Raw genomic sequence first — 15951 nt, forward strand, 5'->3', positions numbered from 1 at the left:
ACAATCACTCTGTAACAATCACTCTGTAACATCATTCTGTACTATTTACTAATTACTCTTCAAAGTCACTCCAACATTTTACTTTATAAATAACTCCGAAACAATAAATTACTCTGAAACGATTTCACTTAGAAAATCGACAAAAAAGGCTGTAATCTGAACAGCGATGTGCAAATCTTTGCATACGACTGTATAAAATTAAAGGAATATCATAGAAAAATAGTAGTAAGGTTATATACTTACTGTGTGCATTAACAAGTAAGTCAGGTCATTTCTGTTGGTCTATTCATTATGAAAAACTGTGAAGGGCAGCTGCCAATTTCAAACATTGTCAAGCAATAAAAAAGAAAGTGTCATGTAACGTGACTTTGATTGTTGGCACTGGGCCAATATCAGTGCTATATTATGATTAATACCACCTTTATTAGAGAAATAAAAATGAGTTTTTTATTCTGTTATTCTTTAAAAAAAATCCTTGTTACAAAGGGATAGAGAGCAATTTGGAATAAAAGGCAAATAATTTTGTAAAAATATTGGTCAGTTCTGTTATATTAATGTCCTGGACTTGTCATAGTTAGGAGGTAATTCACAGGTCATCACTCATACATTCATATGAAAAGAAGCTCATGACGTAAAGCTGTGTTTGTAGTAACATATTGTTCTGAGTGGAGCTCCAGGCTTTAGCAGTAGCTTTAAACCCCAGATGGTCTTTGAGAACTGAACTCTGATCAGGATTATAGACTTTAGGTGCAGCAAATACAGACGGTTTGATCAAGTGACACATTCATACTGAATTACTTCTCCCCCTCCTGTGGACGTCCAACAGGGTCCCACATACACCACCGTTCAAACACCTGGAATCAATTCTCACATGACTATATTAATAATGTTCGCTGTTTTGATCAGTAACTTACATACACTGCTGTTTTACATATTCTAAAGTACATACAAAAGTGTACATTTAGATATTTCATTCAAAATCTTAGATATGATAAGTCTTATTGATGCCAAAATATTGAAATTTTGAATTTATAGATTTCTAATAGTTTTTCTTAAGTTACCTGAGTTGAGATTTGAGCACCGCTTTTGAAATATGAGCCATTATGAATATTCATTTTATTAGAACTTATTTCTGGATATTGATTTATTAATATTTCATTCTGGATATTAATTTTCTTAGAACTTCATTCTGGGTGTTCATTTTATTAAAATTTCAGTTTGGATATCAATTTTATTAGAAATTCATTCAGGAAGTTAATTTTGTAAGAAATTGATTCTTGATATTTGATTTTATTAATATTTTATTCTGAATGTTAATTTTATAAGAATCTATTTCTAGCTGTTAATTTTATGAAGATTTATCCTTTATATAAATTTCATTAGAACTTTATTCTGGATATTAAATGTGTTAGAACTTTGTTCTGGATATACATTTTCTTAGAACTTCATGCTGGATATTCATTTTATTAGACTTCTATTCTGGACGTGAATTTTATGTGAAATTCAATCTGGATGTTAATTTTGTAAGAAATTGATTCTGAATATTACTTAATTTTCTTAGAACTTCCTTCTGGATATTAATTTTATTATAACTTCACTCTGGATGTTAATTTTACATGAAAATCATTCTGGATATTAATTTCATTAGAAGTTCATTCTGGAAATTAATTTTATTAGAACTTCATTCTGGATGTTAATTTTATTAGAACTTAATTCTGGTTTTTAATTTTATTAGAACTTTGTTCTGGATATTAATTTTATTAGAACTTCATTCTGGTTTTTAATTCTATTAGAACTTCATTCTGGATATTAATTTTATTAGAACTTCATTCTGGTTTTTAATTCTATTAAAACTTCATTCTGGATGTTAATTTTATTAGAACTTCATTCTGGTTTTTAATTCTATTAGAACTTCATTCTGGATGTTAATTTTATTAGAACTTCATTCTGGATATTAATTTTATTAGAACTTAATTCTGTTTTTTAATTCTATTAGAACTTCATTCTGGATGTTAATTTTATTAGAACTTCATTCTGGATATTAATTTATTAGAACTTCATTCTGGATATTAATTTATTAGAACTTCATTCTGGATATTAATTCTATTAGAACTTCATTCTGGATATTACTTTTCTTAGAACTTCTTCTGTGCTCCATTCTGGGGTCCAAAAATGGGTCCTAACAGGGGGCTTCAAACTTCCTCTTCTTGTTAGCTACATTAGCCTCCTAGCTCCAGTGCTAAAGAAGCAGATGTCACTGTTCTAGGTTTCCGTGTTTTTCATTGTCCAGAAAGAGAACGACAAAAAACTCCCATCTCCTGCTTCACATCCTGCAAGATAGTGGAAGATGATTGGTGGCAGAATTAGCATGTAGCTAAGCTGTAATGTCCTCAGTTGTGTGTGTGTGGTGGGTTTCAGCTGCAGCACAATGCTCAGGCTCTATTTAAAGCCCCGGCAGGAGCTTTGGCACTTACAGGCCTAATCTGCTGCTCCTCACAGAGATGCAGTAATCTATAGCTGTATAGCGCAGGATTAGCCGCAGCTCCCAGCATAGGCCATACAGACCCCTCAGAGAGAGGCTATCAGGCATTGATTCACTCAAAGCTGTATTTAAACAACTCACAGCACACTGACAGACTACCCTCGTTCACTACAGAGCAAAGAGTAACAAGAGGCAAAGAGTTTATGTTAAATATGAGGCAGTTTTTCTCAATTTGTCCCAGATTATTCCTGATATCAGCAATATTACGGTAAAATTTAGGTTTAGAATCAGGTTTAGTGTTATGTTTTGGCTGTTCAAAATACAAGATTACCGTTAAATGTGAAATTAATATCAGCATCATGTATCTAACCCTCTATCAAAGTATCTATCTATCCATCCATCCAATCTTTTATCAAACATCCAACCATCTATCTAAATAGGTGTACATCCATAAAAACATCTGTACAAACATATAATGGTCCACCAACCATATCCATCCAATTATCTATCCAAATACCAACATTTATAACCTCCTATACAAAAATCTACCCATCCAATCATCTAATGAAACATCTACCCATCCATCCAACCATCCAACCAACCAACCATCTATATGAACATCTAACAGTCCATCCAACCAACCATCTGTATGAACATCTAACAGTCCATCCAACCATTCATTCATCCATCCAACCATCTGTACAAACATCTATTAATCCTTCCAACCATCTACAGTCCAACCATCCATCCATTCAACCATCCATCCATCCATCCATTCAACCATCCATCCATCCATCCATCCATCCAACCACCTGTTGAAACATCTATTAGTCCATCCAAGCATCTATACAATCATCTAACAGTCCATCCAACAATCTACCCATCCATGCAACCATCTATACAAACTTCTAACAGTCCATCCAACCATTCATTCATCCATCCAACCATCTGTACAAACATCTATTAATCCATCCAACCATCTATCCATTCATCCAACCATCCATACATACATCTAACAGTCCATCCAACCATCCATCCATCCATCCCAGCATCTATTAAAACATCTAACAGTCCATCCATCCATCCATGCATCCATCCATCCAATCAATCACCTGTACAAACATCTATTAGTCTGTCCAATCTATTAGTCCATCTATGCAAACATCTAGTGGTCCATCCAACCATCTATAAAATCATCTAACAGTCCATCCAACCATCTATCCATCCATCTAACAGTCCATCCAACATCTATCCATCCATCCAACCATCTATACAAACATCTACTAGTACATCTAACATCCATCCATCCATCCATCCATCCATCTGTACAGACATCTATTAGTTCATCCAGCCATCTTTACCAACATCTACTACTCCATGCAACCATCCATACAAACACAAGTCTTTTCAACCATCTATCCATCCATCCAACTATCTATCTATTGATCAGTCCATCCAACTATCTGTCCTTTCATCCAACCATCCATCCACCAAACCATTTATCCATCCATTAAACCATGTATCCATCAAAATATCCATCTATCCAACTGTCAATTAATCATAAAGATCTATCCATCCATGCAACTCTCTTTCCATCAATCCATCCAACCACCCAATTGACTGTCTATATATCCTTTAAACTTTTTATCTATGAAGGTATCCATCCATCCATCCATCCATCCATCTATCCATTAACTACAAACGTCTATCCATCCACCGAACCAGCTGTTCATCCATCCAACCAAACATCCAACTATCTTTCCATCCAACCATCTATTCATCAGTCTATTCATTAAATCATTATGCAACATTCTATCCATCCAAGTATCCATACATCAAACGGTAAATCTGTCCATCTCACCATTTAATCACCCATCCACCATATTTGTGAACATATTAATTACAGACATTTGTACACATCCAACAAAGACCGCAAACTTAGCCAGCTACATGACTGAAGTAGCAGAAAAGCTGAAACGACAAGCAATGTGCTGATTATAAAAACAAGGTGGTTAACAATACACAGATAATACACAGCAGACTGCAGCTGGAAGGCTGGAGAATGATGGCGAGTACCTCAGTAGACAGTATTAACTGTTTATAGCCATTTGGTTACTCTGCTCTGTTCATATTGGGTCTATTTTGTAGAATGGACTGTTTTAAGATGGAGTGTTTAAAGAAACGCATTGGACTTGAAAAATTCCAATAAAAATCCTGTTCTGTCTGATAAACTTGCACTTTTGTGAGGAGGCCTAAAGAAAGAGAGAAGTAAAAAAAAAAATTAATTCTATTCTTAATTAAAATATGCATTATCATCATTCAAATTGCCAAACGTTGAATCAGGAAGGTCTAAATTAATATGGGATTTACTCAGCTGTCTTGCAGCATCACAGCAGAAGAGCTACTTTTTATTGAGGGACCTTTCTGAGGTCATTGGACCTCTTTTATAACTCAGCCCTGTTACGACCTCACCTTGCCTTGTGAAGGACAGCAAAGAGCAGGTTGGTTAAGGACGAGAGAGAGAGAGAGAGAGAGAGAGAGAGAGAGAGCGAGAGAGATTTAGCACTAATTCTGATTCGTGGCTGCTCTGACAGAGTCATTCCTGATCCATGCTCTCGGAGCTGCGTGTGGATTTCCTTGGTCAGGAGCTGGGCTGCCTCGCGATCTCCACGACAAACCACAGATACGGAGGTAAAAAAAATACAGAATTCTTTTTTACTATAGGTTTTTTTGCTGGTTGACCAAGGATTTGGTTCTCGGTCTAAACGCCTCTGATGGCACTTTCATCATGTTGAATTGTTTCTGACTCGTGGCTGAGTGGAACAAATGGAGAAATTAGGTGGAAAGTGTAGATTCTAAACATTCAATCTGTACCACATGAGTGTTTGTAACTACCGTGTGAGGATTTGAATTTGATGAAGAGTTCTTGTTGTCTTTACAGTTTTGTTTCTGCAAAAAAGAAAAAGCATCCTTTACATTTTTTTCATTGTTTTTTTTTACTTTGAAACAAACCAAAAAGTCAGAATCAGATCTCTCGATAATGCATGGGAATCAAATCTGATTATAATTAATTAGGTAACTAGTTAAGGAATTAATTATGTAATTACATGTAAATACTTACATAAGGTAAAGGTATGGCAAATTACAGTAAAATAAGGGTTAAATAATAAGTACAAGTAAGTATAAGTAACGACTGCAATGCATTAGCAGGACCGTAGTTGTTTTAGGTTTTACAGGACTGGTAAACGAAAGTGGTGAAAGCTGATGCAGTTTAGTGTCTGTATTTAACTGATCTATTTGTAAGAAATGCATTCTTTTACCAGTTACTAGTTCCACAATCATTTAACTATCTCCATGTCCTTCCGTTTCTTCATTCCCCCTTTCAAGTTCTAAGGTAAAGGAATGAGGTGCAGATCAGAAGAAAAGCACTTAACACTAGAACTGTCTATTCCTAATATAGGCCATAACATACAAGAGGAGTAATACACTAATATATGCGTTAGTGCACGATTTAACTGCCGAGATTAACTTACTAGAAAAACTTAAAATATAAAATGTACTGTAACATTTAAACAAGCAACATTTTGTGTTGTATTTAATGTTAAATTCAGCAACTAAACAGTAATTGTGTGCTAAAATGTGCAGAAGTGTGTTTTCTGTAGAGAAACTTATTCTCACTTAGAAATTCAAGACATACATGGAATGTGACCAGGGGTGCACAAACTTTTGCACGCGACAGCAACTTGTGGACACTATGCATGAAGTCAGAACTGAAAACACATTTGGGACTTTTAACTGATCTTGGACTTTAGACTTAATTTTTTTTTGCTTTGAGTGACTCTGTACCTTAATTATGTTTATCGTATTAAAAGAAATGATTCAACATTCCATTTTGTCACCACCGAAACAATCACATCACTACCGAAACAATCATAACATGATTGAAACTTTACAAGATGCTTCAGTAGTGACTGTTTAGCTCATTTTGAGCTCAAAAATGTTAGCCAGTACATGACTAACGGACACAGCTTTGAACAGCTGTTCACACATTAGACCATCATAATTTTCATTAAAATAAAAAAAGTACTTGACTGCAGAAAAATTGTTCCAAACTGATTTCCATAATTTGGGACACGTTTACGTAGAACCAATGGGATCTAACTGCTCACCATGTGGCCATGAGGGACAGGGCAGTCAAACTTCCTGCTCTAAAATGCAAGGGCGTGGCTAAAGTAAGGCTCCGCCTACTGACTAAAACTCTCTGTTTCGGTAGTGATGTGAAAATGTGGGACAGCTTTTTTTTTCAATTTTAAAATGAAACTTAATAAGAGGTTTGGGGCAGACACCTCCCAACAGAAAGAGCCCTACAAAAGATGACTTTATACGCATTTAGCTTATTACTACACTCGTAAAAAAGATGGTTCTTCAAGGTTCTTTAGTAAAGAAAATGGTTCTCTACAGAAGCATGATCGCTCAAAGAACCCTTTGTATGATTAAAGGGTTCTTTGTATCGTGAAAGAGCTCTTCAGATTGATGGAAAATGTGTTGCGTTTGAACAGGGTTCAACATAGCACCAAAAAGCGTTCTGCTGTTGTTACAACATCAAGCTTGGATGCAGTAGAAGAACCCTTTTTGGTGCTATATAGAACCCGTTTTAAAACGTTTCCTAATAGAACCATCCTGAGTACAGTCTCCATCAATCGGAAGAGCCATTTCATGATGCGAAGAAGCCTTCAAGTATGCAAAGGGTTCTTTGAATGTTCATGCTTCTATGTGGAACCCTTGAGGAACCATCTTTTTAAGAGTGTATCTCTATTAATGCCTTGCGTTTGAATGGATTATAACATAATCCTTGAAATATCTAAGATCTGAATACTTCATTGCTCCATGTATTTATATACATATAAATACTCTCATTATAGTTGTTCACATAAGACAGAGTGAAAGTAAAGTGCTGTAAATGAGGTCCAGGAAGCTGCAGGGAAAGTCAGGATATCAGCAGCTTATTGATCGGATTAAATCGTTAGGCCGACAGATGGACACTGTGTGCGGTTTTGCTCTTTCTAACACAGTGGTCACCATCACTGTCTCCAAAATTTCACAGTAATGATTTTCAGTGTTACTTTTCAATGAAGTAAGAAAAAGCCTCAGTTAGTATATAGCAGCTCTGGGCTGGTGCTTTGTGTTTATACATCCTCAGCGTCAAAGTCCATCAACGTATCTTCCTCTGTATGAAGAGCAGGTTTTAAATAGATAAAGATAAAAATTTGACAGTTTCCTTTTTCAAATTATTGTTAAAAGCTTATACTGAAGCTCTTTTGGCCCAAAGGTGGTTTAAACACCTGAAAGGGTTTAAGTGCTGAAGAGTGCTGACATCACATCAAGGGGATAACATGCACGCCATTATTCCCAGGGTGGGGCTTTTGGCAGATGTTCCTGCAAGCTTTGCAAAGAAGACCAGATTGAAACAGCTTTTTATTTAACGTGATAAAATTAGTGCAAACTAACAGTGAAAACAGGGCTAGGTGTCTCAAAACATTCGACACGTAACATACCTTCCTGCCCAACTGGGTTCCAAGCCAACTCCAACACACCTGACCCAGATAATCAAGTAATTATCTGGACCGGGCGTGTTCAATTACAAAAGGAGGGCTCCGGTTAGAGTGTTCAGAAATAAATGACCCCACAGGAGTATTATGATGCTTTGCTAATATTTGGTGCAAATGCTTTGGAGCAAATCTAACGATCTGACTCCAATGGTGCAAATTTAAGAGAATTTAGGAAAATGTGTTGGCTGACTGCAGGTTAGAGTAGTGGGCTTTTACCATTGATTTAGGAGGTAAAGAAGAGCTCACCTCACCTCTTTTGTGAATCCAAAATTCTGTCAAGATTTGTGAAATCAAGTCATCAGAGAGGCCATAGAAGAACCAATTTTGGTGTGAAGAACCTAGGATCAGTTATTTATCTTAAGTGTTATCACCCACTAACTACAATAAATTCTACAAGAATTTCTATAATATGCTCAGTGTTTGCAGTGTAATCACTAATACTTATATAAAATTACATAGTTATGGTGAGGAATGGAAGTCTGGACCTGCCGACAGTTCGCTTAGAATTGAAAGAGTCAAAAACATATGACCAAGTATTTCAGTGCTGAAAGTTGTCGAGATGAGCAGATGACTGGAGATTAGGCAGAAGCCAGCAGTGCTGTATTAAGCCACATGGCCCTCCTTCACATGGACACTCAAAGTTAATAGGTTACAGTAAAGTACTTGTAAAGTTTTAAATAATTGATAATTCATAACTTGCATGATGTTGCCATGATAGCCGTATCACATAAGAATGGAAAACTGTTGTATAATGGAGGAAATCCTCAAGTTGCTGAACTGGGTTTAAGTTGATTTATTGTGTGAAGCCTGTAAAACTTCAGGTTCACAGTCTTATTAATGTCAGTGGTGATATAGGGCAGCCCCGCCATGGTCTAATGCAGTGAATCCCAACCCTGATCCCCCAGGAGGACCCCCTGCCCTGTACATATTGGCGTTTGCCCTGCTTCCAAAACATCTGATCTAACTAATCCACAAATTTAGAAGCCCTTCTTGTGTTAAAGTGGGTGTGTTTTCATGGGAAAACACAAACATGTGCACTATAAGAAAGTCATACCTAATAAATGCTCTGATGTGTGATTACTGAGGTGAGGTTTCCCACATCATGCTTAAATCTCTAGTGTGAACTGCACACTGTAGATGTTAATCCAGCACCAGGGAGTTTGTTGTGAACACATTTCTTACTGTAACCTCATATTAAGTCTGACCTCTTAAGTAACATGTTCCTGAGTTCTTGATACGTATGGAATGTCTATGGGACAGTTCAACAATGCACCAAGAGCTTTTTTTACACTCTTTTAAAAAAGATTGTTCTTCAAGGGCTTTTAGGAAAGACAACAGTTCTATGTAGAACCATGAACACTCAAAGAACCATCATATAGCACCAAAAAGGGTTCTTCTATTGTCAGAAGCTTGACATCATAACAATAACAGAAGCACTTTATATACAACACATTTGCCATCAATCTGCAGAAACTTTTTACCATTCAGAGAACAACTGAAGCATTCAAAAGGTTCTGTGAGTGTTCACAGTTCCATATAGAACCATCGTCTTTACTAAAACCCTTGAAGAACCATCTTTTTTTAAGAGTGTACCATAGAAACAAACTATACTGGTTATTTTGTCATATTGCATTAGTGTAACATTGGGTAGACCAGTACTAAGTACCTGGTGGTGTCAGTTTTGTGCCAGTATGAGGTCAAGTGACACCGCTAGAACCATAAAGAAGTCTAGAGTCAAGACTACTCTTACTCGTAACGTAACTCTGACTCTTTAAATAATGGTGGCAAAGCAATCCGTTCATGTTCATGTACGGCAGTGGCCACTGTCCCTGCTCCTGGAGATCTACCTGAACTTACTGCAGAGTTCCTACCCTCATCCACCACACCTGGGTCATCTGACTGTCTTCAGAACACCTTAAGTAGATGGACCAAGTGTTTGAGATATGGCTTGGAAAAAAAACCTGCAGGACAGTAGATAAATCTCCAGAAGAAGGGTTGGTAGGCATGGATCTACAGTTATTTATCTTAAGTGTTATCGCCCACTAACTACAATAAATTATGCAAGAATTTCTATAATATGCTCAGTGTTTGCAGTGTAATTACTAATACTTATATAAAATTACATAGTTATGGTAAGGAATGGAAGTCTGGACCTGCCGACAGTTCGCTTAGAATTGAATGAGTCAAAAACGTATGACCATAAACATAAATATTTCAGTGCTGAAAGTTGTCGAGATGAGCAGATGACTGGAGATTAGGCAGAGGCCAGCAGTGCTGTATTAAGCCACATGGCCTTCCCTCACATGGACACTCAAAGTTAATAGGTTACAGTAAGGTGACTGACAGCCTGTCTGTTCACCTGACTTTCACAGATTAGACCGAGAGCAAACAGCATGAAGTGGTGGACACATGTGCCATAGGTAACATTAACAAGGTTGAATTGGAAATATTTATCATAGAGACTTTTGCTTAGTTCATTTGCATAAAATGATGGATTACAAAGTGGTCAGTGAGTTTATTTTCATCAAAATGTGAACTAATACCCTTCCCCCTCTTTTCCTGTTTTCAGGTATTATTATGAGGAAACCATTAGAGGATCTCGACCCTTCGTGGAATCAGGGAGTCCATCCTTTCAATTAGGTTTAAGTGTGGGCGGGGTCATGTCTGGCACTCCATAGATCTAAGGGACTACACTGGACCGCCGCTCGTCAACCATGGTTCCCATGTTCTCTTGCGTGGAGCTGGGGCCAGAGCTCGCCTCTGCGTTGCCGAGTAACAAGCGGCAGCTGAGGCAGCATGTGAGGAGGAAGCTGCGTCCTTCACGGATCCTGGGCTTCGTCCTCAGCTTCTGCGCCCTTGCTCTGCTCCTGTCTTGGAGTGCCTTCAAAGGAACGGCCATGTCTCTGTTTGGACAGCCACTGTCCCACAGAACTCTGCGCTCCACTGATGGGGAACATAATATTTCCGTGGATGTACCAGTTGCAATGGCATCTGGGATGGAGGGTCAAGGAGACTATCCTGAGGACCTGTTCAGCCTGGAGGAGAGGCGGCAGGGGGCCGTGGTTCTGCATATGTTCGGCATGCTCTACATGTTCATCGCACTAGCCATTGTTTGTGATGAGTTCTTTGTTCCTGGGCTCACTGTCATCACCGAGAAGCTTGAGATTTCAGACGATGTGGCTGGTGCCACCTTCATGGCCGCTGGAGGCTCCGCGCCAGAGCTCTTCACCTCTGTGATTGGCGTGTTCATCTCCCACAGCAACGTGGGTATCGGGACAATTGTGGGCTCGGCTGTCTTCAACATCCTGTTTGTGATTGGGATGTGCGCCTTGTTCTCGCGTGAAATTCTGAATCTCACGTGGTGGCCCCTCTTCAGGGACGTGTCCTTCTACATCATGGACCTCATAATGCTCATCGTCTTTTTCCTGGATAACTACATCACCTATGTGGAGAGCATTGCCCTCCTAACAGCCTACTCTTCCTATGTGCTCTTCATGAAGTTCAATGCCCAGGTGGAGGGTGTGGTCAAGGGCATAATGAACAGAAACCAGGTGGATGAAATAGAAGCTGCACCAAAGGTGAGTTGGCTCATTTAGCCTTGCGTGGGAATGTGAACATTTGTCTTGACAAATAACTCTTTCCAAATAGCCATCATAAAAGAGTCTAGTGCAGGAGTGCTCAATCCTGGTCCTGGACATCTACCACCCTGGAGACCTCAGATCCAACACACCTGGCTCTAATTGTCAGATTCTCCTGAAGGCCTCCATTACCTGGATCATGTATATTAAATTAGGGTTGGAGCTAAACTCTACAGGGTGGTAGATCTCAAGGACCAAGATTGAGGGCCCCTGGTCTAATGGCTCCCAATCCTGCTCCTAGAGGAGCCTGCCCTGTCCTATCTTATCCAAATAATCAGCTAGGTCACAAACTGTTCCTGAGTCGAAGTGATTGTGTTTAGAGCAAGAAAGATCTGGCACTTTGTGAGGCAAAATTCCTCCAGGACTACGGCTGGGAACCATCAGACTAGGTGTCAGGTGCTTGGCCAAGGAAATCACAGACGGGCAAGAGATGGTCACCTGTTTTATCACCCGGCCCCGCTGGATTAGGCTTTGGCACATGCGTCACCTGGAACAGTTGAGGAAGGCCTAAACACCTGTTGGGCTTGGAGAAGAGGAGAGATAACCTTTCATAGAATAAAGCAAGAAAAGGTTAGACTTCTACACCATGGTTTCCTACCTAGGTCCTGAGGTACCCCTGCACTGCACATTTTAAAGTTTTCTGACTCACCTGACTCAAGCCCTTTCAGAGTTGTTGTGGGTGTCTTACGGCTGGAAAACACTAACATGTGCTGGGCAGTGGTTCTATAGGACCAGGGCAAGGAACTAATGTTCCAGGCCATCCATATTTGCTGAGTCCTAAATTCAAGTTATTACTTCACCAAAAGCCTAAATGTTTATATGTAGATCTGATGTGAAGTCTATATCACTCAAGTTTTGAGTGAGAGCTCAATGGTCAGAATCCCACAATTCATTGTTTCCTAGCATCTTCATTGTGTCTTAGCGTGTCTCAAGGTGAAACTTCCTTCTGTCCTTCTACTCAAACTGTCTCAACTCTTGGTGGGATCCTTTCTTTTCCTTTTGTTTATCAAGTGGTTTTGAAATGCTTGTATTAGAGGGTAGCATTAGCACTAGATTGCATATCAAATGTTTATTCTGGAAAAGACCAATGAGCAGCCTATTGGAAAAACTCAAAGTTAATCAAGCCCCTGTATTTCGACACAATTGAATTCAACTCAAATGAATACATTTGTCAAAATACAGAGGACTCTTTGTCCCCATTGTGGCCTAATCACATAATCACAAACAGAATGCGAGATTGTGTATTGTGGAGTGACATTCTCAGCATATAATTAACATTTTGTCATTGTTTCAAAGGTATAGTTAGAATGTGCAATGACTTTGCCTCTTTTACTCATAGAGCTTGATCAAAAAGCAAAAATATTCTTTTTTATTATATGTAGGGACCTGTATGATGGTAGGCTGGTAGTTACATAGCTAATGATTGGAAACAGGCCTAAATAAGAGGTTAAAACATAAGGATGAGATTGCACACTAAGAAAATGTCATGAATTTAATTATCTACCTTTATTTGAAAGCTAGTTTAAACAACTTATTAGCATTCATTCCAAGTGTTTAACTGTTTGTCTTAAAAAAAAAACAACTATGTTCCAGAAAGCTCACACTTCTATTGACAGAGAGGTTCTTAAGAGGCTCTGAAGTTTGTTTTTTAGTTTGATTCTTGATCTGTCCAACCTGCTCCTTTATCTGTCACACAGCTGGAGTCGGATTTGTTGCTTTCCGACGTGGTGTGTCCTTCTTATGGAGCTCAGGTGACTCGAGCTAGCCCCACCGCGCTAGGCGTAGCAGGCTTATAGACAAGCATAGGGCTTAATACCCACAAAAGATTCCTCAGTAGTTATATATCTAAACCCACATTCGCTTTTACCAAGCCAGCTTCGTTAAACTTGGAGATCTGAGAATATGATTCCAGCAAGCAGTACTTTTAAGATTCAAGCTTCTAAAGTATTAAAGTATTAAAATCAATTGTTAGCATCCTTCATGGAGATCAATAATTTGTTGAATTCATTAATTATTGGTGAATCTCTATTAGTTTTCCAATCTCTAAGCTCAGTTTATCTTTGATTTGTCACATTTCATCTGGTGATTTGAAGTACTCTCATTAATTTAGCTGTCATATACAAATTATACAAATGTCAGTACAGCATCTTCGTTATAAGTTGTCTTTTTTTAATCTGTAGAATTGTAGCTGTAAATACTGATCTGTACTGAGAAGAGCGAATACTAATAAGAAGTCAAGATTTGTAAAATCAAGGTCTTTAGCTTCAGAAGAAAACCTTGCATTTTGATTTTTATTGTTTTACATCATTTGAAAAGCTGATCTTTACATTCTGTCAAAATTTCAAGAGAAATGCATGAATAGAAATGGACCAAATTTGCTCAGAGCATTACTTACCACATTATCATCCATTGTTACTTAATAATAATAATATTTAATAATATTTTTTTACTCCTATTAAGTTTATATTTTGGAGCTAAATGGTTTTGGTCTAACAGCGACAATTCCTTTACTTCTAAACTGAAACTTCAGATGTCTTAATTCTCTATATGCCACTTTCTCAGTCCAAGAATAAGCCTTAATTAAGACTTAACAAGATTTGTATACATGAATCATCACCCTAGAAATGCCTAGAAATATTAGTTCTTATTACCTCAGTGATAATTTCTCAATACTGTAACTAAATATTGTCCTTAAAAAACAGAGCTTACTGCTTTGAACTGAATTGAACTGAACTGAATGAGTAAAAGCGAGAGACTTATGAAGAGATAGAGATGAAGTCAGAGAAGCTGAGAGAGGTTTGTGTGTGGAGATGGAGATGAGTGGAGCTGGTGCAGGCAGCACATGTGCCTTTTGCTGCTCTTTTAGCTTCAGCTCTGGGCTAATCCAATAAGCGCGTTAGATCCTGTTAGCAAAGCTAAGTATAGCCAGGTGTCACCTGGAGTCAAAACAGCACGACCCCGTCCCACCGCAGCCAACAAACCACCTGCTTTTATTCGCCTTTCTGGAGCGTCATTTACAGGCTCGTTTCGGTGCTGATCGGGAGCGCATATTTGGGTCCAGAGAGTGGAAAATGCGGTCAGTTTCGCTCACCTCTGCCCGAGCCTCCTGACCACCTGCTTGAAATCCCTTTGTAATCCTGAATCACCCGCTTACCATGGGTGACGACGGCAACCAAAATAAAAAGACTCTTAGCGCTTAAAGGAATGACCTGCCCACCAAGGATGACATCTCAGAGACACGAGTCTCACTTACGAGAGACGCTACGCTCTTACAAAAGATGGTTCTTCAAGGGTTCTTTAGTAAAGGCGACCACAAGTTCTATATGGAACCACTTCATGAGTTTCATGGGTTTTATGTAGAACCATATATAACTCAATTTCCATCAGTCTGAAGAACCACGTCATGCAAAGAACCCTTTAAGCATGCAATGGCTCTATATAGAACCGTTCATTGTACTAAAGAGCACTTGAGGAACCATCTTCTTTATCTATCTTATTTATGACTGATTGCTCATCTATCTATCTATCTATCTATCTATCTATCTATCTATCTAACTATCTATCTGCCACTATTAGCTTATTGGCTACTTTCCACCTGTAGTCCCTGACTCAGGCCTGCTGTTAGCAACAATTCAGATTAACAATATAAAGATATAGATAGATAGATAGATAGATAGATAGATAGATAGATAGATAGATAGATGAGCAATCAGTCATACATATCATTTGCTGCAAGCTCATTTGCATGTGTAATGTTTAGTGTATGATGCTATGTATAGCTTACTGTTATTATCACTGTTAATAACAGTAGTATGTTATGGTTCTAGGGAGGTGTTCTGGTACTAAACTCATACAGAAGCCTAATCTAATTCATAATCAGCAGTTTACGGAGTTTAATGACTAGTCCTAATAGTAGGCTAAATATATATATATATATATATATATATATATATATATATATATATATATAAAAATATATATATGTATATGTATATACATTATATGTATATATAAATATATGTATATAGCACCTTTCTCATACCTAACGCTGCTTTACAGAAGCAACTTTTTTGGCACTGCAGTGAACAATAATAGTGCTGTTGATGCTGTTCTGTTTGTTTTAAGCTAAGATGGAAAGAAACGAACATCTGATTGTTAACAGATACAGAAGTGATGTTTCCCAGAAAGCCTGAGCTTGGTTTGGTGCCCAACCTTCGGTTGT

At 38.0% G+C, this 15951-nt stretch overlaps 1 protein-coding gene across 1 annotated transcript in view; it reads left to right on the forward strand.

Moving 5' to 3' along the window:
• The first annotated feature begins 10805 nt into the window (after window positions 1–10805).
• slc24a2 (solute carrier family 24 member 2) overlaps window positions 10806–15951 on the forward strand; it is a 33724-nt gene continuing 28578 nt past the window's right edge. The window contains exon 1 of the mRNA XM_036583594.1: window positions 10806–11669. Coding sequence (XP_036439487.1) covers window positions 10806–11669 — 864 coding nt within the window. The remainder of the gene's footprint in view (window positions 11670–15951) is intronic.

The sequence above is a fragment of the Colossoma macropomum genome, unplaced genomic scaffold, assembly GCF_904425465.1.
Source record: "Colossoma macropomum unplaced genomic scaffold, Colossoma_macropomum, whole genome shotgun sequence".
NCBI lineage: Eukaryota > Metazoa > Chordata > Actinopteri > Characiformes > Serrasalmidae > Colossoma > Colossoma macropomum.